The 24,055-nt window shown below is 43.4% G+C and overlaps 1 protein-coding gene across 1 annotated transcript in view; it reads right to left on the reverse strand.

The window, feature by feature from the left end:
* Positions 1 to 24,055, reverse strand: part of LOC126100763 (serine protease inhibitor I/II-like) — a 42,137-nt gene that overhangs the window by 13,521 nt on the left and 4,561 nt on the right. Inside the window, exons 2-3 of the mRNA XM_049911383.1 lie at positions 14,388 to 14,489; positions 5,135 to 5,284 (exon numbers count right to left, since the gene is read on the reverse strand). Coding sequence (XP_049767340.1) covers positions 5,169 to 5,284; positions 14,388 to 14,489 — 218 coding nt within the window. The 3' untranslated portion in view covers positions 5,135 to 5,168. The remainder of the gene's footprint in view (positions 1 to 5,134; positions 5,285 to 14,387; positions 14,490 to 24,055) is intronic.

Genomic DNA, 24,055 nt, shown 5'->3' on the forward strand with positions numbered 1-24,055 from the left:
AGTCGAACATTTTCTGTATCCAGAAAGCCCCGTACAGGACCTGCAACATGAGGTCGTGCATTATCTTGCTGAAATGTAGGGTTTCGCAGGGATCGAATGAAGGGTAGAGCCACGTGTCGTAGCGCACCTGAAATGCAACGGCCACTGTTCAAAGTGCCGTCAGTGCGAACAAGAGGTGACAGAGACGTGTAACCAATAGCACCCTATACCGACACGCCGGGTGATACGCCAATATGACGATGACGAATACACGCTTCCAATGTGCGTTCACCGCGATGTCGCCAAACACGGATGCGACCATCATGATGCTGTAAACAGAACCTGGATCATCCGAAAAAATTACATTTTGCCATTTGTGCACCCAGGTTCGCCGTTGAGTACACCATCGCAGGCGCTTCTGTCTGTGATGCAGCGTCAAGGGTATCCACAGCCATGGTCTCCGAGCTGATAGTCCATGCTGCTGCAGACGTCGTCGAGCTGTTCGTGCAGATGGTTGTTGTCTTTCAAACGTCCGCATCTGCGGACTCAGGAATCGAGACGTGGCTGCACGATCCGTTACAGCCATATTATTATATGCCTGTCATCTCGATTGCTGGTGAAACGAGGCCGTTGGGATCCAGAACGGCGTTCCGTATTACCATCCTGAACCCACCGATTCCATATTCTGCTAACAGTCATTGGATCTCGACCAACGCGAGCAGCAATGTCGCGATACGATAAACCGCAATCGCGATAGGCTACCTTTATCAAAGTCGGAAACGTGATGGTACGCATTTCTCCTCCTTACACGAGGCATCACAACAACGTTTCACCAGGCAACGCTGGTCATTGCTGTTTGTGTATGAGAAATCTCTTGGAAACTTTCGTCATGTCAGCACGTTGTAGGTGTCGCCACCGACGCCAAGCTTATGTGAATGCTCTGAAAAGCTAATCGTTTGCATATCACAGCAGCTTTTTCCTATCGGTTAAATTTCGCGTCTGTAGCACGTCATCTTCGTGGTGTAGCAATTTTAATATCCAGTAGTGTACTTAAACGTAACTAACCTAAGGACATCACACACATCCATGCCCGAGGCAGGATTCGAACCTGTGACCGTAGCAGCAGCGCGGTTCCGGTCTGAAGCGCCTAGAACCACTCGGCCACAGCGGCCGAAAGTGTCAGTGTTGTTGTAATCTGGTGACTGACGTGGCCATGGCAGATGCGGCGATTCATCAACGCGCTCACAAAAACAACCCTGGATGACGTGAGCTGAGTGAATAGAGATACTGTCATCTTGGAACACAGCGTCATACAATACTCGAAAGTAATGTGACCTTGCAGAGTAACCATGGTGGCCGTTGAATACCGCGATATGGCTGCGCAAGTCATCATCGAACCCCGCCGTGTTTCACGCTTTGGATATAAACTGGGCCAGACATTTTTAACGGTGTGAGACCAAATGACTTTCTTCCATTGCTTCACAGTTCAGGTTCTAAGGCTCCGACATGGACTTTTCCTGTCACGGACATTTGAATCAAGAGCTCCCTTCCTGTTGGTTTGCTACTAACAGGGTTAGCGAGTGCAACACTGAGTTCTTGTAGTGACCTTTGCAGTTGTCATCTTCTAATTTTTCGTCACAGTTCTTTTCAATGACCGTCTGTCACTAAGAATCAACACACAATTTCGTCCGGCTTGGTAGATGATGTTTATCCGCGATCCGTGTGTGCGGTGTAAATCTTCCATAAGGTTGCTCTGCAAACACCAAACAAAGCTACCTTGGTAACAGACGCATCGAGCATACGAACACCAACGATTTTTCCACGTTCGTGTTCACTTATCTTCAACATAACGTACTCACTACTACGTAGAAGTCTGTTCTGACCACGATTGAAACTTACAACGTATTGAAGACTTCGCACAGGTGCCGTTCGCAGTCAGATACAACAGCGAAAACTGCAGACTTGGCTAGCGTCTCTAATTATGTTCAAGCATGCATTTCTCCCGGCGGTTTCAGATTTTTGTCCAATCCCAGTAATTTCGTGCTCTGTAAGATTACTGATAAGAGATTTAGCCGTTCGTCGCAGCTTCTTCCCGATTTCGGTTTGTGCTACGGTACACCGGCCGGCAGCCCACTTCATCGTTACCTCGAAGATGCTGTGTCCCATCGCTCGTGTGCCGGCTGTACCACTACGTTCAAACTCGCTTCCATCTCGATATCGTTCCATTCTAGCAGCGGTAACCAATCTAACAAGTGCTCCAGACACATGTTGTCTTATGTAGGGGTTGCCGATCGCAACGGTGTATTCTGCCTGATTCCATGTCTCTGTATTTGAATAAGCGTTCCTATACCAGTTTCTTTAGCAATTCAGTGCATATCCATGGTCACCTAATGGAGTATTATGAGACAATCATTTTGGCCACTGCTATATCTCTGGGAAAAATGTTGTTACAGAGTTGTGGACAAACTCTCTTTACTCCCATTACAGTAATAGCGGTTTTTAATTTCATTAATCAAGAAGTCGAATATTTCGCACGACTTAATGTCGACGGAAAGACAAAGATCGCCTAAAGCGTTCCCGCGCGGCAACCCACCAAACACCAGGGTGTCGCACTCCCAACTTTGAAGGCGTTCTCCGATACCTGTTGGCGGTGTTGCTACTGAGATTATATGCATACAGCGCCTAAATAGACAGTGCCACGTAGAAACACCTCATATCCGAAGGACACTTCAAAGGTACTCATTCTCCCAACCCAGGAAATAGTCTCTGACTTCTACACATTAATGATTTATATAGAAGGCAGAAGGCAACCACTGGCAAGAAACCGTCTGACAGATCGGTCTGAAATCGGGAAAAGAGGCAGACGGGGTTTATCTTCATGAACTGTATTTACCATATATGTCTAAGAGTGGATAACGAAGACGGTAGAAGTAGAGAAGGAGGCAACAAGCGTAGGAGGGCGGAAGATCAGCTGCATCAGATTTGATGATGGCATGGTACTGTTTGGGTATGAAACAATATCTCTTCAAAGAACACTACCAACGCTTGAAGAAGGAATGCAAGAGGACTATAATGAAAAAGAAGCTTTCCACGCTACAGTACGCTTATTATTCAGGAAAATGGTGTTAGAGTTACCGAAAAAATGGTTCAAATGGCTCTGAGCACTATGGGACTTAACTGCTGAGGTTATCAGTCCGCTAGAACTTAGAACTACTTAAACCTAACGAACCTAAGAACATCACACACATCCATACCCCAGGCAGGATTCGAACCTGCGACCGTAGCGGTCGCGCGGTTCCAGACTGTAGCGCCTCAAACCGCTCGGCCACTCCGGCCGGCTGAGTTACGGAAAAAGTTAGCTAAATGCATCGGGCGGAGTGCTTTTCTGTATAGCTGAGAGAGATGGACATTGAAGAAGACAGAAGTAGACCAAATTGAAGAATACGAAATGCGGGGTTCGATGGGAATAGTTAAAATAAAATAGGTGGATAAAGCGAAGAATACTGCAGTGGTGCAGAACGGAGAATTCCCCCTAAGCATCCTTTAAAAAGGGAAAGCAAACTAGGTAGAACAAACGCTGTGATGAAAAGGAATTCTAATTACAGCCGTATAAGGTACAGAAGGAAGTAGGAAATATAAGAACAAAAATTTGGAAGAAGCGAAGAGAGAAATTTACCAGACTACGAAGCAGTTGGCCAGGGACAGGACCAGATGGAGACAGCACTGGTGTCAGGAACCTGCCAATAGCTGCAACACCTTATGAAGACGATGATTACCCATTCTACCAGCTATATCGTCACCTTAAATTACGAGCCCAGTAAACCTGCTAGCCTACCAACCACAGTAATACCACCCTCGTTTCTCGATGTCCCAGCCAATATATATGGACTAAACACTTCCCAGCCCAACATCACGCCCAGTACTCCTATAATGATCCATCTATTGTCTCATTGGGCCAGGTAACTGGCTGTCTGAACCAGAAGTCACCGTACTGTGTGCTCATTGGTTTGTAACTTACACGGCTTACATGTTTCCCCCCTTATTTGTGCTAAGGAATCAATTCACGTCCAGGGGAGAGTATAATAATGACGCACCCTGAATTATTCAGTTAGATAATTTCATTTATATTTCTACCAGTGTTGCTTCTTTATCAATTGAAAGTACTACATTCTTTGTTTGATAGGAAAGAAATATACATCTATGTTCATGAAAAGCTTGGCATTCGTGACGTTTAAGTCCGTAGGAAGGAAGAGTGTCTGTCAGAAACGTATTGTAAGCAGAAAGGAGCTATTACGCGAGAGACAGCATTCGGTTTTCCATTCGATGATATCTTTCTGAGCCGAATGAGAGGAAAAAATAAATAAAAAAGTAATAAACGCGACATAAACAAAGCTCTGAAGCTCAAGCAAAATTCTCATTAATGGTGTTCGTAGAAATAATTCAAAAGCCAAGATCGCTTAAATACTGTTTACTTGATAGCCGGTTTCAACACACTAAAGGTGCCCTCATAGGATATGAACGTAGATTGACATTTATAAACCATTTGGATATAACGATACACGAGGCGGACCAGCTGATATAAAATCATTGTCACAAAAAAATAGCTGCTCTCATGGTCATTCTTTTCCATAAGACATGTAAAACTGAAGTCACAAGATTTGGTTCATGTGTGTGTGTGTGTGTATGTGTGTGTGTGTGTGGTTTTCGGGCGCTAAACAGCATGGTCATCAGCGCCCAAACGCATAGAAACAGAAACACATGCGGTGAACGGACGAAGACGGACAGTGAACAAGGAGAACGGCTAAAAGACACAGGCTTTTCCTTTTGTTTTCTTTGCTTTTTTTAGTGCGTTTCTTCTCCTCTTGTTTTGCCTCTTTGTGTGAGCATTTGGAATTTTGTTCATGACCGCTGCTCTTTTAACAACGGTCGGCATCACACTGCCCTATTCCAACTGGTCCGCCTTATGTATCGTTATATCCAAATGGTTTATAAATGTTAATCTACGTTCAGATCCGATGGTGGCACCTTTAGTGTGTTGAAACCGGTTATCCAGTAAACAGTATTTAAGCGATCTTGGCTTTTGGATTATTTCTACAGCAGAGTGATCGTCCCACTACGCACTATGTGTTCACTGCAAAATGGTGTTCGTGTTTACCGGTATGCATGAACGTTTCGGCCGTCTCAGCTCTTCAGGCGCTACCAGGAGGGCAGGCCTTCCTGGAGCAGAGCGCCTGCTGCCCGTCGGCGCTGCAGCGGCAGGTGTTGCACTGGTTCTTGAACGTCGTGCCCGGAGTACACCTCGCCTCTGCAACAGAAAACGAGATTATTCAGTGCTGTGAAGATGCCGCCTCTGTGAACCCGCCATTGCAATAGCTTTCCGCCGAATAAAATGAAAGGATGTCTCATGTAACCGATCAGTGCACCGGTAGACGCTCTTTCCGCCTTCTATTATTTGACTTCTTTTAGTGGATGCTAACGGAATGTGTTAAAGTTCTCTCTAAAAATACTGTTAACCACTGTTACTTTTGTAGCGTTCAAAATTATTTGAAAGAAAATGCACTTTACACTCACTGTCTGTATTCATTCACTATCCTCGTAAGCTGTTTACCAGCCACTAAACAACACATAAACACGAAAGTTATTAACGTTCTGTGACTGTATTACATAAGCAAAATTTGAGCAGCGCTCTTCAAGTGTTCTCTTACGAATGATGGTATGAACATGTTACTAATGCTCTGTATTACATTTAACTTCACATAACTAATTTCACTAAACACTTCAAACTTTCTGTCAGAGATTTCACTACATTCTGGCCGTAGCCATCAGAAACTGCTGAACGCTAATAAAATGAATCCCTTAATCGAAATTGTACAATACACTGTATTCCTGGCCGTAGTAATCGAAGTATATAATTTCATAACTGCAATGTCTTTCCACATTTTGGCAGCTTAACGGCAATGCCACGCATACTTCCTCACACCGAATCCAGTACCTGGCGCTGGAATTTGTCTCTCTAATACTTAACTTTTCCAGGTACTAACTGAAAACTCATAATTTTGAAATGTATGTGGTTTTTGAGTAGAAATGACATCTACTGCATACAAGATTATCTATTTTTCTTTCTACTAAAGAATCTCTTCACTATGGGTTAGTCTACAATAACGAAGCATCCAATGAACCTGAATTATTCAGTTTGATAGCAATTTAGTTTACACTAAGTGATCAAAAGTATCCGGACACCCCCAAAAACATACGTTTTTCATATTAGGTGCATTGTGCTGCCACCTACTGGCAGGTACTCCATATCAGCGACCTCAGCAGTCATTCGACATCGTGAGAGAGCAGAATGGGGCGCTCCGCGGAACTCTTTGACTTCGGACGTGGTCAGGTGATGGGGTGTCACTTGTGTCATACGTCTGTACTCTAGATTTCCACACTCCTACACATCCTTAGGTCCACTGGTTCCGATGTGATAGTAAGTGCAAACGTGAAGGGACACGTACAGCACAAAAGCGTACAGACCGACCTCGTCTGTTGACTGCTAGAGACCGCCCACAGTTGAAGAGGGTCGTAATGTGTAATAGGCAGACATCTATCCAGACCATCACACAGGAATTCCAGAAAACTTGGATTTCATGGTCGAGCGGCTGCTCATAAGTCACACATCACGCCGGCAAATGCTAAACGACGCCACGCTTGGTGTAAGGAGCGTAAACATTGGACGATTAAACAGTGGAAAAACGTTGTGTGCAGTACACGGTATACTATGTGGCGATTCGATGGCAGAGTGTGGGTATGGCGAATGCCCTGTGAACGTCATATGTCAGTATGTGTAGTGAGAGCAGTAGAATTCCGAGGCGATGGTGTTATGGTGTGGTCGTGTTTATCATTGAGGGGGCTTGCCCTCCTTTTTGTTTTGCGTAGCACTATCACAGCACTGGTCTACATTGATGTTATAAACACCTTCTTGCTTCCCACTGTTGAAGAGGGACTCGGAGATGCCGTTTGCATCTTTCAACACGATCGAGGACATGTTCATAATGCACGGCGTGTGGCGGAGTGATTACACGACAGTAACATCCCTGTAATGGACATACCTGCACAGAGTCCTGACCTGAATCCTATAGAACACCTTTGGGATGTTTTGGAACGCCGACTTCGTGCCAGGACTCACCGACCGACGTCGATACCTCTCCTCAGTGCAGCACTGGCATTCCCCAATAAACCTTCCAGCACCTGATTGAACGTATGCCTGCGAGACTGGAAGCTGTCATCAAGGCTGAGGGTGGGCCAACAGCATATTGATTTCCAACATTACCGATGGAGGGCGCTGCGAACTTGTAAGTCATTTTCATCCAGGTGTACGGATACTGTTGATCACATTTGACAATATTTCTAGTGGTGTGGGTTATTTCTCAACTGTAAGTACCGTATTCCTCGTTTGATAGTAAACATTAATAGTTTGGGCAAACAGGAGTACTAGAGATGCTCGCTGACATAACTTTGCGAAGATTGAATAGGCACACGGAAATAATGTGACTCTTCAAAAGAAAACTACAAGCAGTTAACAAGAATGATAATGGCAGATAACCATGATCAAACGTTTTATTCTTGAACGCTATTGTAACGCCGCTGGCCAGCTCGTGCAGGAGATTACCGGATGACCGCATAACCACCACAGATTGCCGCAAGCTGCTGCTTGAGGATTGCGCCATCCGTCAGACATCAACGAATTAGTAATACTGCCGTTCGGGAATCAGTGGTGTTACCGAAATCCAGGATGCCGCTTTAGCTTTACGGCAGAGTGATTACGTGATACTTGGGGCGTTTCCACGACAACAAGTTGTGTCAAGGTGCATATTAGTAGCGCCCAGCCAGCGGCCACTGTGTACGGGCACCAACCGCTGATGCAGCCTTACGTTATAATCTGTGCCAGTCCTGCTTCTGGCACCACTGAGCCTGAGGGTCGAAATGGGAATGTGATGGGCAACGCCACCTTACCAACTGATGTCACCAAACGCCACCAAATAGATTCACTTTTGTATGACACCATCTTCGTCATAAAATTCTGGAGTTAGTGGTGCACGGCTTGTTAATAATCTGTACTTCCTCAAAGAACAAGGAATTAAGTTGAAGCGTATTGACAGGGCGATACAGGAGGACAAATATGTTGAGGACGGTCCTCTAGGAATAGCCACACGAGATAAAGTGGAACGTGTTCCTCTACAGCAGGTATACTTATGCGCGATACTGGTGGCTGTCACAAGTTGGGTTCATACACGGATACACGTAAGGAACGAAATGGTCAATAGAAGATTCCTGTAGCTACATTTGAGAAAAGGGACAACTAACCTCACGTTACTCAACCTGCACGGTCTTGAGCAGACATTCATGTTATCAATGAAGCCTTCTACATCGTTGTACCAGTACTGGATCTTAGATGAGCATTGCTGCAGGTGATCCAATTCTACGATGAATTTTGGCACCGTAAGGTCTTAGGATTTTTTAGTCGTTTGTTGGTTCTTTTACTTCTGAAAACGATCTGTTACGTGAAAAAAGCTAATTCGCACCATGTTTTGCAGTTTAGGCTTAACTATAGGTCCCACTGTTACCCTTGGGTAATTAGGTTCAGAGGTTACAAAAAGACCAAGCCTTCCAAAATAAAAAGATGTTCAAACCAACAGCTTTATTTTATTTACCTATTTATACATGTAATTATTTCACCCGAGAAAATTAGGGCGTTCAAGGTCTCTCTTACCTCTAACCAAACGTCCTAAATGAGTAAACGTTACAATATGCGTAGTATACGAGGAGTACTGACTTATAATATTAATATTAATAATAAGAAGAATAATGACGAATATAAGGACTTTAAGAAATGTCCGTCTCATTCACAATCTGTAAAGCAGCTTCCTCTTTAAGCTTAATTTATTGTAGAGGCTGAATAATGACATCCAACAAAAAATATTGCATCAATACAAAAAAAAAAAAATACTAGGGTTGTTCGGGAAATAAGATCCGTTTGGTCGCGAAATGGAAACCGCAATTAAAATAAAAAACTTTATTTTTAGCTGCACCTTCCAGCTACCTCTCTAGGCCGCTACGGATTAGACATTTTTCTTGTTGTTGTACAAACATTCCAGTATCCTCGTCAAAGAAAGCAGCCGCCTCCCTTTTCCGCCAATTCTCTACGCTTGTCTGCCTTTCGTTGCCTGTGCCAAAATGTTGTCTTCATAGCCAGCGGTTCGTGTAATTAGATATGAAGGGCTTATTTCAATAACTGTACAAGTCCATTTTTGAAACTTCCTGGCTGATTAAAACTGTGTGTCAGACCATGACTCGAACTATGGACCTTTGCCTTTCGTGGGCAAGTACTCTGCCAGGAGAGAGGTAGAGCACTTGCTCATTAAAGGCAAACGTTCAGAGTTCTAGTCTCGGTTCGGCACACAGTTTTAATCTGCCAGGAAGTTTCATATCAGCGCACACTCCACTGCAGAGTGAAAATCTCATTCTGGAAACATCCCCCAGGCTGTGGCTAAGCCATGTGTGCGCAATATCCTTTCTTTCAGGAACGCTAGTTCTGCAAGGTTCGCAGAGAGCTTCTGTAAAGTTTGGAAGGTAGGAGACGAGGTACTGGCAGAAGTAAAGCTGTGAGGACGGGGCGGGAGTCGTGCTAGGGTAGCTCAGTTGGTAGAGCACTTGCCCACGGAAGGCAAAGGTCCAGAGTTCGAGTCTCGTGTCGGCACACAGTTTTAATCAGCCAGGAAGTTTCATATCAGCGCACACTCCATTGCAGAGTGAAAATCTCATTCTGGAAACATCCCCCAGGGTGTGGCTAAGCCATGTCTCCGCAATATCCTTTCTTTCAGGAACGCTAGCTCTGCAAGGTTCGCAGGAGAGCTTCTGTAAAGTTTGGAAGGTAGGAGACGAGGTACTGGCAGAAGTAAAGCTGTGAGGACGGGGTTTGAGTCGTGCTTGGGTTGTTCAGTTGGTAGAGCACTTGCCCGCAGAAGCAAAGGCCCAGAGTTCGAGTCTCGTGTCGGCACACAGTTTTAATCAGCCAGGAAGTTTCATATCAGCGCACACTCCACTGCAGAGTGAAAATCTCATTCTGGAAACATCCCCCAGGCTGTGCGCAATATCCTTTCTTTCAGGAGTGCTAGTTTTGCAAGGTTCGCAGGAGGGCTTCTGTAAAGTTTGGAAGGTAGGACACGAGGTACTGGCAGAAATAAAGCTGTGAAGACGGGGCGTGAGTCGTGCTATGGTAGTTCAGTTGGTAGAGCACTTGCCCACGAACAGCAAAGGTCCCGAGTTCGAGTCTCGTTCCGGCACACAGTTTTTATCTGCCAGGAAGTTTCATATCAGCGCACACTCAGCTGCAGAGTGAAAATCTCAATCAAGTCCATTTTTGTTCATTCTGAGATACAGAGTCCTAAAGTTAAATGAGCGCTGAAAAATCTGCAATTTAGATACCAGAAATATTCAAGTATATATATATCAGAATGAACAAAAATGGACTTGTACCACTATTGAAATAAGCCCTTCATATGAAGAATGGAGGGAGCCAGTTATGAGTTGTGTTGTGGGTGACACATCTGCGCAACGTTCCATTGGATTTTCGTTGTGGTTTGCATTTCGCGCCTAATCGGACCTTGCTTTCCGAATACGCTTCGCAAAATGTGGAAAGATGTTGACTAGTCAAAGCACGAGCGAGAAACAACAGTTGGGATTTACCCAGATGGAAACTACGCCGCTGATAATACATAAAGTTTTCATGCATGGAGAAGCAGATGAAGAAATATTTAGTATTATGAAAACGTATAGCCAAGAGGTAGGACGTATCTGAGGTGGTATTGCGGTTGTTGAATGAAAATACATATTTGATACAGAGATATGAATTTACTACTTGAGGATACCAGTGGCCAATAAATCGACGAAGTAAACAAGGCGTGCGAACATCATGGCGTTTATCCAGTCGCATCCATCGTAACTGTAAATAGGAAGTGCTGATGTGGCCAAACAACAGAAATTTACACACACGTCTTACGCACGTATTCATAGCTAGGAGCAGTCGTCAGAGTTTTCATTATTTGTTGAGCTGCATCACCGTAGCAAAATCTTGTCAAGGCTAAAGACTGGAGTATAGTTTCTTTAAGCCGATGTGCAAATATTTGTCTAAATTTTTGGAATGCATTTTCGTAAGCTGTTTTGATTGTTCTGCTCAGTCGATATGATCATCCAAGACTACACTGCGATCTTTTACTGTTTATTGACAGAGCAATTGGCTAACATGAAGAAGCAGTGTAGGAACTGTTTCACGTAAGTATCGGCGATCAACTTTCGGTGTGACATGAGACTGACGTATGTCCTCATAGGATTTAACTAAAAGCCCAAGTTTCGTGCGCGTAGTGATTCAGAACGAAGGTCACCATTCATACCCGGGACAGCAACAGCAATGTTCAAAAATGGTTCAAATGGCTCTGAGCATTATGGGACTTAACTGGTGAGGTCATCAGTCCCCTAAAACTCAGAACTACTGAAACCTAACTAACCTAAGGACGTCACACACATACATGCTCGAGGCAGGATTCGAACCTGCGACCGTAGCGGTCGTGCTATTCCAGACTGTAGCGCCTAGAACCGCTCGGCCACTCCGTCCGGCAACAGCAATGTCCTTAGAGCTGACGCTTAGATGCAACTGAATATCGTCAGTATATAAGAGGTACTATGCAAGAGCGTAGCTCAGATGAATTATCACTGGCAAAGAACGAGAGAAGCCCTGGACCAAGGACTGCATGATACGGGACTGCAGAGATCATATGTTTCAATGAGAAGTTCTGTGACCCACAGAAAACTCGTTCATATCTGTATTCAAGGTAGATGAATAAAAACAGTATTGCGCAGTTTGAGAAATTCGGGTGTTCCATTTTAATCTATATCTACATGGATACTCTGCAAATCACATTTAAGTGCATAACAGAGGATTCACCAAACCACCTTTACAATTCTCTATTATTCGAATCTCGTATAGCGCGCGGAAAGATCGAACACGTATATCTATCCGTATGAGCTCTGATTTCCGTTATTTTATCGTGGTGATCGTTTCTCCTTATGTAGGTCAGTGTCAATAAAATATTTTCGCATTCGTAGGGGAAAGTTGGTAATTGAATTTCGTGAGAAGGTTCCGTCGCAACAAAAACGCCTTTCTTTTAATGATATCCAGTCCAAATCCTGTATCATTTCTGTGACACTCTCTCAAATATTTCGCGATGATACAAAACGTGCTGCCCTTGTCTGAACTTTTTCGATGTACTCCGTCAGTCCTATCTGGTAAGGATCCAACACCGCGCAGCAGTATTCTAAAAGACGACGGACAAGCGTAATGTAGGCAGACTCCTTAGTAGATCTGTTACATTTTCTAAGTGTCCTGACAATAAAACGCAGTCTTTGGTTAGCCTTCCGCACAACATTTTCTATGTGTTCCTTCCAATTTAAGTTCTTAATAAACTAAATGTCCAAATGAACGGTGTCAAATACACGTTACAACGTACGATAAATTAATTGCAAGCCGTCCAACGAACCTGCAGATGGCATGACGTATGACGAGAAAACGGCAACAGAAAAAGCACAGAAAATATGCGGAAAACAGTGACAAGTCTTTAAAAAGATGCTGTAACCTATAATAACCCTTTAGTGACTATAGTTCCCACTTATTTGTTTTCGCTGTTAAGTTCAGTGGTCATCCGTGTTCCCACTTCTAACTTATGCTACCATCTATGTTAGAGTGTGCTAACTATGTGTAGACTGTCAACGGTTAGACGAAAGCTGTTGTATTTCTACCTTGTGAGTCAATCAATGCAGAAGTTCCCGCGTGAAAACGAGCCACTGTTTCGACCGCTACAGCGTTTTTTGGATAGTGTGGTTCAAATGGCTCTGAGCACTACGGGACTTAACAGCTATGGTCATCAGTCCCCTAGAACTTAGAACTGCTTAAACCTAACTAACCTAAGGACATCACACAACATCCAGTCATCACGAGGCAGAGAAAATCCCTGACCCCTCCGGGTTATCGAACCCGGGAACCCGGGCGCGGGAAGTGAGAACGCTACCGGACGACCACGAGCTGTGGACTTTGGATAGTGTGCTTTCCTTTTGCGTGCGAAGTGACTTGTATTTATCTACTTTTATATTTATGAGGGAGATAGTATTCGTGTATATTTGATGGATTTGACTGAAAATTACATAAATATTAGAAGGTAAGTTAGTGGAAGCAGAAGTGAAGTATTCTGCCCATTGGCTATGACAGAGTATAATAAAATAATGGGAGGAGTGGATAGTTTTGATAAGCTGTGTGAACGGTATGCTGTAGGCCGTCGTTCAAGTGGTGGCACAAACTGTTTTTCTTTCTTGTGGATTTGGCAGTTGTCAATTCCTACGTTATGTGGAAGCTACGGAAGACAGGTGCAGACCAGCTAACATTTAGATTGCACTTGGCAAGGCAGCTTATCTCTGGCTTCTCAAGTCGTAAGAGAAGAGGAAGGCCTGTTCATTTTCAAACACCAAAAACAGGTGTGTCTGGAGTACCAGATGAAGTTTGTGTGGAGAGAGTTGGAACTAATTTCCCTAAAAAAGGTACAACTAACAGAAGATGCCGCCAATGTAGCACCAAGAACAAAGAAAAGAGAACAAAAATAAAGTGCAGCAACTGTCGTGTACCAATGTAGCACCATGCTTCTCTAAGTTCCATAGTATATAACCTTAGTGAACTCAAAGGACAGTATGAACTAATACAAGTACAAATGTAATGTTTAACATGTTTTTGTACTAAAAAATAAAGGAAATACATTTTTTTTAAATTAGTAAGTGAAGTTACTCCAGAGTTCGGTGGGAACAATAGTTCCCACAAATTTTTTTATACTCGTAGGCTAAACTCTCACTTTCAAGATTTAAACTATGATTTTATGAACGGTTTCGTAGCCCAGTAAAGTGTTCATAAAAAGTCTACAACTTCCGGAAATAATTTGGTCACTAAAGGGATAAATAAGATAGAAAGAACCCGCTGATGACGGCGATATTTTTCGCTGACAGTAGTTTTGGGATAAGTAAATAAATAACAAAAAGTGTTTTGCATCAAGGCGGACTCACAATTATTGTATTGTTGCTTTTCTATACTAACATGGACCAAATGGAAGAGTTCCAAGATAAAGTTATTGTGAAAAACCTTGCTCAAATCAAATAGTGCCGAAATTCTCGCTTCATGTTGTCCACGGCATGCTTGTTGTTATCAGTATCATTAAAAGAATTAAAACGTAAACAACTGCAACGCATACAGACTAAAAATTCGAGTGCCGTGATAGTAATGAAGTGTGCATGATCGCAAAGTGAGGTGGACATCTTCAGACACTGACCTCTCTTCCCGATGCAGCCCCTGCGCGTGCACGCCCACACTCCAGTCGGGGTGCAGAAGCACGTGTTGCACGCCTGCATCCTCTGCTGCCCAGGAAAGCACCCTGCAACACAACACAGCGGCTACGGTCACTACAAGTGTAAGTGAGGTGGCCGTAACTGCGGGCTACATTCACCATCCCCACTCTGCCAGTACATCCTTATCTGTTGTACCGTAGCCGCACGGTTTGAGGCGCCATGTTACGGACAGCGCAGCCGCTCCCGTCGGAGGTTCGAGTCCTCCCTCGGTGATGGGCGTGTGTGTGTGTTGTGTGTGTGTGTTCTTAGCATAAGTTAGTTTACGTTAGTTTATGTACTGTGTAAGTCTAGGAACCAATGACCACAGCAGTTTGGCCCCTTAGGAATTCACACACATTTGAACATTGGTTGTATCGTAATGACGCATTTCATTTCTTCAGTTTTGTGGTGTCACCGCCAGACACCACACTTGCTAGGTGGTAGCCTTTAAATCGGCCGCGGTCCGTTAGTATACGTCGGACCCGCGTGTCGCCACTGTCAGTGATTGCAGACCGAGCGCCGCCACACGGAAGATCTAGAGAGACGTTCTAGCACTCGCCCCAGTTGTACAGCCGACGTTAATAGCAATGGTTCACTGACAAATTACGCTCTCATTTGCCGAGACGATAGTTAGCATAGCCTTCAGCTACGTCATTTGCTACGACCTAGCAAGGCGCCGTATTCAATTGATATTTATCTTGTGAAGCATGTACAGTCAAGATAGATGTTCACCAATTATGGATTAAAGTTAAGTATTCCAGAAGCTATGTACTATTTTTGGCTACTATAATTCCTTGTCATTTTCCAGACCTCACGCCAGCCTGCGTGAGCTTAAACGCGTGCCTTTCGGCTTCCTCCAAACTCCGTGAATTGGCTCCTGCCAATTCACAACAAGTTTCTCGTTAACTGTTGTAAGTTACATAATCATTTACCAGCCAACTTGATTATGAACATCTTCTGACTACGTTGCAGTGAACCCCCCACTCCTGATCTTTAAAGAATCGAGCTCGCATACATAAAAATGAGCAGTGCTGCGGCTTGCGTTGTTGCCGTTTCTAGGTTTCCACCCTCTGTTGCAGGCCAGACTGTATCGTTTAGGTGGCATGGTTGCGGTTGTTTGTCTTCTTCTCGTGTTGACTGTCGCCACTCGGTTTCGCAAGCATTGCCTGTCTGCTAGTGGCAGCAGCGGCGGTTATCGATATGTAGTAACTGATGCCCTATCTTTGGGGCCACGTCGTTGTTTTTCCGGGTCGTGTGAGTGTGCCAGTTCGGTTGGGGACTCAGGAGGAGCCAGGTCCAACCAGTGAGAGAACTCACCGGGACCGGATCCAGCAAGCTTTAAGATGAGTGCATTTCGATCCAAGTATAGCGCAGTCAGTCACCCATGTGGGCAGGTAGTACGTATGTGATGTTGTGACAGAATATCATCGCGCCGTCATGCGCAGATTGGTGGATCTGCATATTGCTTAGTACGTGAAGACCCTACTGTGTTAAAAGCACTTGGCTCAATGATAAGATGGAGTGGTTACTCAACTGTGAATTAATGAAGCAGTGAAGAGATTTGTTTCATTCTGCCAACCGTCGTCAGAGTTGTCATAGTGAGTTCAATGTGTGTTTGTGTGCCTAATGAATTTGATGTCACCCATTTGGTACTTGGCTTTGGCCTTCAGCCGTGATCACAGTGTCTTGTTTTTTTTTTTTTTTTTTTTGTAGAACGTAATCTGTATCTGTTTTTTATGGTGATTTGCTAAATTGAAACACACTGAAAACACTATTATTTACACAATTGTTTATTCCTTTATTAAAAACGTGTGGTATTTTTTATTTATTGTTGAGTCTGGAATTACTGTTTTGAAAATAAATGTGTGTAACTGTAAAAGGCAACCAATAGTAACTGATTACGGCCCCGTCCACAATCGTAACCGAATCCTGCCTTTCCCTGACTACCACCAGGTTTCAAAACAGCTTCATTCTTTGATTACTTTACAAATGAGCTCATTGTGTAAAATATTTTGCGTTATGTGTGTAAGTGAGAAAAAGTTTACAAAAAGATTGAAATTATTTGCACAGTTTCTTGGAAGTCGCTAAGTGTTCTCATACCCAGATACTGGATGAGCACAGTCTGTGTAATTTACCCACCATCAGTTACTCACTCACAGTGCCTCAAAATACAGCACACGATTTCTAACTATAATGCTTGCCTTGCTGTATTAAACCTTTGACGTAAGATTATACGTCTTAACTGGTGGATCATCACAGCGTTTTAAATTTTTAAATCTGGCCAATAATTATATTTGACACTGAAAATCGCATTATTGTCGCCCCTATCAGCCGCCAGATAGGCCGCCTGCAGCGGTGACCGAGCACTATGAACCACACTAGCCGTTTCGTAATGTAAACAGTGAGTATTTCCGACTACAGCTATGGAAACTTGTGCTGAAAAATGTCGTAATGTACGTGGTCGGTTCTGGAACAACGTTCGTTGTGCAAATGTCTTGATCATTTGACTGTTTACAGGTTAGTAAAATTTATGTAAGCATTCAATGACTTCCATTAAGGATTTATAGCGAGAAGCTTTTATTCAAGAGGAACTTTAAGGAACTTCCGGCCCAATTTGACCTGATAAGAATGTTTATAAATTATAATATGAACATGTGTATGTTGAAGCGAAGTATAACTAGTTCAAATTGCTCTGAGCACTATGGGACTTAACATCTGTGGTCATCAGTCCCCTAGAACTTAGAACTACTTAAACCTAACTAACCTAAGGACATCACACAACACCCAGTCATCACGAGGGAAGTATAACTAGTGTGTGTTATCTCTCGCTACTCGTTATCACTCTTTCCGCGGTGATGAATTTAGTGTACTTCGAATTTGTTCATGTTCAGGTCCCTGAAGATGTTATGAAAGAACGAAACTGATTCTAAAATAAAAGCAATTTACGTAGCAGCTGTCGGTATATCTATCATTATGAGTTTCATACATTTCAAATAAATATCTGATTTGTCCGTGCAAATGAGAGTACCTGCGAAGCGAATAATGAAGAAAATTTCTGATCTATTTTGGGAATATTAACAAATCGGACAAGGTATTTTATGAGATACAGAAGCTTGCGTGATCCACATTGCTTGATAGCTGCTAAGGAAGAGATACGTTGTTGGAAAGGAGTAATCACAGGCAATGACGCATGACATGAAACACAATACATGAGCAACAGTGGTCGGATGTTACATTTACAAGAAAAATCTGTACAGATTTCACTACATGGGAAAACAAAAAAACCGGACACAAATAAAGTTTATGTTTAACACAGGTCATACTCCCAACATAAAGATCAATATCGGACTCTCAGTAAGGAATATGCACTCCTCGGTTACTAACGCACATTTCGTTCCTCGTATTCATGGTGGCTACAAAACCGTAGAAGAGTCCTTGCAGGATGTTTTCCCACTCCTCTCACAGTTCTTGCATGGTCAGGGGGGTCGAGGGAGGGAAGCTTTCCGTTTAGATCCACGTATGCCAATACCATTCCAGGCATGAACATCAGGGTTTAGCCCGGGGGTATGCAGACCATTGAGCGCTCCTGTGTAGGGGGCTTTGCAGTCCATAAACAGAAAGGCGGGACCCTTTTTTTGTTGGGTCATCAGCCTTCTGCCTGGTTTGATGCGGCCCGCCACGAATTTTCTCCTGTACCAACCTCTTCATCTCAGAGTAGCCCTTGCAACCTAAGTCCTCAATTATTAGCTAGATGCATGCCACTCTCAGTCTTCGTCTAATGCTTTTGCCGTCTACAGCTCCCTCTATAGTACCATGAAGTCTTAACAGATGTCCTATTATCCTGTCTCTTCTTCTTGTTAGTCTTTTCCACACATTCCTTACCTCTCCAATTCTGCACAGAACCTCCTCACTCCTTATCTTATCAGTCCACCTAATTTTCAACACTCCGCTTTAGCACTTCATCTCAAATGTTTCGATTCTCCTCTGTTCTGATTTTCCCATAGTCCATGTTTCACTATCATACAACGCTGTGCTCCAGACGTACATTCTGAGAAATGTTTTCCTCAAATTAAGGCCGATGTTTGACACTAGTATAATTCTCTCAGCCAGGAATGTCCTCCTTGCCAGTGCTAGTCTGCTTCTGATGTCCTCCTTGTTCTGGCCGTCATTGGTTATTTTACTGCCTAGGTAGCAGAATTCCTTAACTTCATCTACCTCGTGACCATCAATTCTGATGTTAAGTTTCTCGCTGTTCTCATTTCTGCTACTTCTCATTACCTTCGTCTTTCTTCGACTTACTCTCAATCCATTTCTATACTCATTATACTGTTCATTCCATGCAGCATACCATGTAATTCTTCACTTTTACTGTGGGTAGCAATGTCTTCAGCGAATCGTATCATTGATATCCTTTTACCTTGAATTTTAATTCCATTCCTAAACCTGTCTTTTATTTCCACGATTGCTTCATCGATGTACGACTTGAACAGTAGAGGGAAAAAACTACATCCCTGTCTTATCCTCTTTTTATCGTAGCGCTTCGTTCTTCGTCGTCGTCCATTCTTATCATTCCCTCTTGGCTCTTGCACATATTGTATATTATTCGTCAGTCCCTATAGCTTACCCACATTTTTCTCTGACTTTCGAACATCTTGCACCACTTTACATTGTCGAACGCTTTTCCAAGTCAACAAATCCTATGAACGTGTCTTGATTTTTCCTTACTCTTTTTCCATTATCAACTGGAACGTCAGAACTGCCTCTCGGATGCCTGTATCTTTTCTAAAGTCAAACTGTTCATCATCTAGCACATCCTAAATTTTCTTTTCCATTCTTCTGTACGTTATTCTTGTCAGCAACTGGGATGCATGAGCTATTAAGCTGATTGTGCGATAATTATCGCACTTGCCAGCTCTTGCAGTCTTTGGAATTGTGTGGATGGATATTTTTCCGAAAGTCAGATGGTATGTTGCCAGACTCATACATTCTACACATCAACGTGTGTAGTTGGTTTGTTGCCATTTCCCCAAATGATTTTAGAAACTCTGATAGATTGTTTGAAATCCCTGGGCTAGCAGGACAGAGCGGATGCGGTTATATTTGAGGAAAGTGGCCAAAATAAGTTACTGTCAGTTGCACTCAACTTATAAACTTTATTTCTTAAAACACACAATCACACAAGCAAGAATTAAAACTCTCAAGGTTTTAACGACAGACCTCATTTGATTCAATTTAAATCGGCTGAAGGTCACATCGAAAATCCAAGGCACAAGGCCTAAGCAAGGAAACGAGGTACACGAGTTCTTCTGGAGGTTTCACTTCTTTAAAAAAAAAATTTATCTTCAATATAAATAGGCTGAAAGCCTTAGCTTACATTCTTCCTATAGCACTCGGCTGAAGGCCTCACATTAATCGAGAACAGTGTTACGGCTTAAGGCCGAGACTAAGATTTTAGAAGTTTAATCTAAATAGGCTGAAAACTCGGCTGAAGACTGCATACCAGCAAAACAATTTAACGGCTTAAGGCCCAGGAAGAAGAGCTTTCAATTTGAAAAGGCTGAAGGCCTCATCTTAAAATATTTCGTATAAAACTCGGCTGAAGGCCTCATACGAAAGAATAACAATCTTATGACATAACGGCAAGACAGTGATTTTGAATTTTTAATTTAAGAGAGATTAAAACTCGGCTGAAGGCCACACACCATGCAGAAAACAATTTGACGGCATAAGGCCTACAGGGAAGAGCTTCTAAATTTCAACCAAAATAGACTAAAGCCTTTATCCTAAAATGCTTCACATAACTCTCGGCTGAAGGCCACATACAAAACCCAAACAATCTCACGGCTTAAAGCCCAGACAAAGAAATTTTCCATTTTTAATTTAAGTTGGAAAACTCGGCTGAAGGCCACATCAAAACTAGAAAATATTTCTTACGGCTTAAGACCTAGACAAAATTTCTTCGGCTTTTGATTTGAAAAGACTGATAACTCGGCTGAAGGCCACATACTAACTTGAAACCAATTTACGGCTTAAGGCCTATGCACAAGGAATTTTCAGTTTTAATTTTGAAAGGCTGAAGGCCACATACCAAACAAGAAACTTTTTTTATGGCTTAAGGCCTAAGAAGCAAAGCCTTGCAATTTTAATAAGCTAAACCTCTGCTGAAGGCCACACAGAGAACTTAAGACTAAAAATCACTATGTAAAACACAAGGAGCGGCGCTCAGAAGATTCCAAGGATCTGCCTGTGAAGGTAACACTAGCGCACGTTTAGGTGAGACACGCAGCCAGACGGACAAGCTCTTAATCGGAAGGAAGCCCAACCGAAAGCCAGCCGACTAACCAACTAACAAGATCAGTTCTGCTCCACCCGACCAGCAAAACGACAAAAAAAATGGTTCAAATGGCTCTGAGCACTATGGGACTTAACATCTATGATCATCAGTCCCCTAGAACTTACAACTACTTAAACCTAACTAACCTAAGGACATCACACAACACCCAGTCATCACGAGGCAGAGAAAATCCCTGACCCCGCCGGGAATCGAACCCGGGAACCCAGGCGTGGGAAGCGAGAGCAAAACGACAACAAGATGTCAATAGCTCAACGTTATGGATACTGGTGCCCAATCCAGCCAAGTGAGAATAAACGCCCAAAACTACCAACAACATCTCAGCTGTCGAGCTACACTCCGTGCTGGATAGCGTCAACTCGGCGAGGAAAATACACTGCCGAAAACTATGTCATGACCAGGGCAGGTCACCGGAACGTCAACGGCCACAAGGCAGAAGATACCGCTGGTACACTTCATTGATGAAGGAATGAATTAAATTAAGTTAAACACCACTCAGGGAGTCAGTTGCAATTCTAGCCGGCTTCAATTCATACACGGTGTTGCTCTCGGTAATCTCCCAGAAAGCTACCACCAGGATCAAACGAAGAGATGTGATAGCAGCTGAGGCTATCATACAGGTACAGTGAGCCCCTGGATCGGTGGGCGACGAACTTCGTAACCCCCGCAAGAAACGAGGCGGCAGTGCCGTAAAAGAAGATGACAAACAATAAATGGCCTGAATACGAGCCGCGCACGGCTCACTGTTATTCTCACGCATTCGACGTTAAGTCCTCCAAAAAAATGGTTTTGAGCACTATGGGACTTAACATCTGTCATCAGTCCCCTAGAACCTAGATCTACTTAAACCTAACTAACCTACGGACATCACACACATCCATGCCCGAGGCAGGATTCGAACCTGCGACCGTAGTGGTCGCGTGGTTCCAGACTGAAGCGCCTAGAACCCCTCGGCCACACGGGCCGGTCGGTGCGTGAGGAGCGACGTCGATGTCGGAAGGCGAGGCCGCTTGGTCGGTGGGCCCCGCAGAAGCAGTCGGTTGGGGACGAACGCCGTGGGCTGGAAGATCCTAGTGCGGAGCACCGGTGTTGTCCGGATGGCGACCATCGTGTAGTTTTTTTTTTGTTTTTTTTTTTTTGGTCATCAGTCTACTGACTGGTTTGATGGGGCCCGCCACGGATTCCTTTCCTCTGTTAACCTCTTCTTCTCAGAGTAGCACTTGCAACCTACGTCCTCAATTATTTGCTTGACGTATTCCAATCTCTGTTTTCCTCTACAGTTTTTGCCCTCTACAGCTCCCTCTAGTACCATGGAAGTCATTCCCTCATGTCTTAGCAGATGTCCTATCATCCTGTCCCTTCTCCTTATCAGTGTTTTCCACATATTCCTTTCCTCTCCGATTCTGCGTAGAACATCCTCGTTCCTTACCTTATCAGTCCACCTAATTTTCAGCATTCGTCTATAGCACAACATCTCAAATGCTTCGATTCTCTTCTGTTCCGGTTTTCCCAAAGTCCATGTTTCACTACCATACAATGCTGTACTCCAGACGTACATCCTCAGAAATTTCTTCCTCAAATTAAGGCCAGTATTTGATATTAGTAGACTTCTCTTGGCCAGAAATGCCTTTTTTGCCATAGAGAGTCTGCTTTTGATGTCCTCCTTGCTCCGTCCGTCATTGGTTATTTTACTGCCTAGGTAGCAGAATTCCTTAACTTCATTGACTTCGTGACCATCAATCCTGATGTTAAGTTTCTCGCTGTTCTCATTTCTACCACTTCTCATTACCTTCGTCTTTCTCCGATTTACTCTCAAACCATACTGTGTACTCATTAGACTGTTCATTCCGTTCAGCAGATCATTTAATTCTTCTTCACTTTCACTCAGGATAGCAATGTCATCAGCGAATCGTATCATTGATATCCTTTCACCTTGTATTTTAATTCCACTCCTGAACCTTTCTTTTATTTCCATCATTGCTTCCTCGATGTACAGATTGAAGAGTAGGGGCGAAGGGCTACAGCCTTGTCTTACACCCTTCTTAATACGAGCACTTCGTTCTTGATCGTCCACTCTTATTATTCCCTCGTGGTTGTTGTACATATTGTATATGACCCGTCTCTCCCTATAGCTTACCCCTACTTTTTTCAGAATCTCGAACAGCTTGCACCATTTTATATTGTCGAACGCTTTTTCCAGGTCGACAAATCCTATGAAAGTGTCTTGATTTTTCTTTAGCCTTGCTTCCATTATTAGCCGTAACGTCAGAATTGCCTCTCTCGTGCCTTTACTTTTCCTAAAGCCAAACTGATCGTCACCTAGCGCATTCTCAATTTTCTTTTCCATTCTTCTGTATATTATTCTTGTAAGCAGCTTCGATGCATGAGCTGTTAAGCTGATTGTGCGACAATTCTCGCACTTGTCAGCTCTTGCCGTCTTCGGAATTGTGTGGATGATGCTTTTCCGAAAGTCAGATGGTATATCGCCAGGCTCATATATTCTACACACCAACGAGAATGGTCGTTTTGTTGCCACTTCCCCCAATGATTTTAGAAATTCTGATGGAATGTTATCTATCCCTTCTGCCTTATTTGACCGTAAGTCCTCCAAAGCTCTTTTAAATTCCGATTCTAATACTGGATCCCCTATCTCTTCTAAATCGACTGCTGTTTCTTCTTCTATCACATCAGACAAATCTTCAACCTCATAGAGGCTTTCAATGCATTCTTTCCACCTATTTGCTCTCTGCTCTGCATTTAACAGCGGAATTCCCGTTGCACTCTTAATGTTACCACCGTTGCTTTTAATGTCACCAAAGGTTGTTTTGACTTTCCTGTATGCTGAGTCTGTCCTTCCGACAATCATATCTTTTTCGATGTCTTCACATTTTTCCTGCAGCCATTTCGTCTTAGCTTCCCTGCACTTCCTATTTATTTCATTCCTCAGCGACTTGTATTTCTGTATTCCTGATTTTCCCAGAACATGTTTGTACTTCCTCCTTTCATCAATCAACTGAAGTATTTCTTCCGTTACCCATGGTTTCTTCGCAGCTACCTTCTTTGTATCTATGTTTTCCTTCCCAACTTCTGTGATGGCCCTTTTTAGAGATGTCCACTCCTCTTCAACTGTACTGCCTACTGCGCTATTCCTTATTGCTGTATCTATAGCGTTAGAGAACTTCAAACGTATCTCGTCATTCCTTACTACTTCCGTATCCCACTTCTTTGCGTATTGATTCTTCCTAATGTCTTGAACTTCAG

The sequence above is a fragment of the Schistocerca cancellata genome, chromosome 9 (assembly GCF_023864275.1).
Source record: "Schistocerca cancellata isolate TAMUIC-IGC-003103 chromosome 9, iqSchCanc2.1, whole genome shotgun sequence".
In the NCBI taxonomy this organism is placed as follows: domain Eukaryota; kingdom Metazoa; phylum Arthropoda; class Insecta; order Orthoptera; family Acrididae; genus Schistocerca; species Schistocerca cancellata.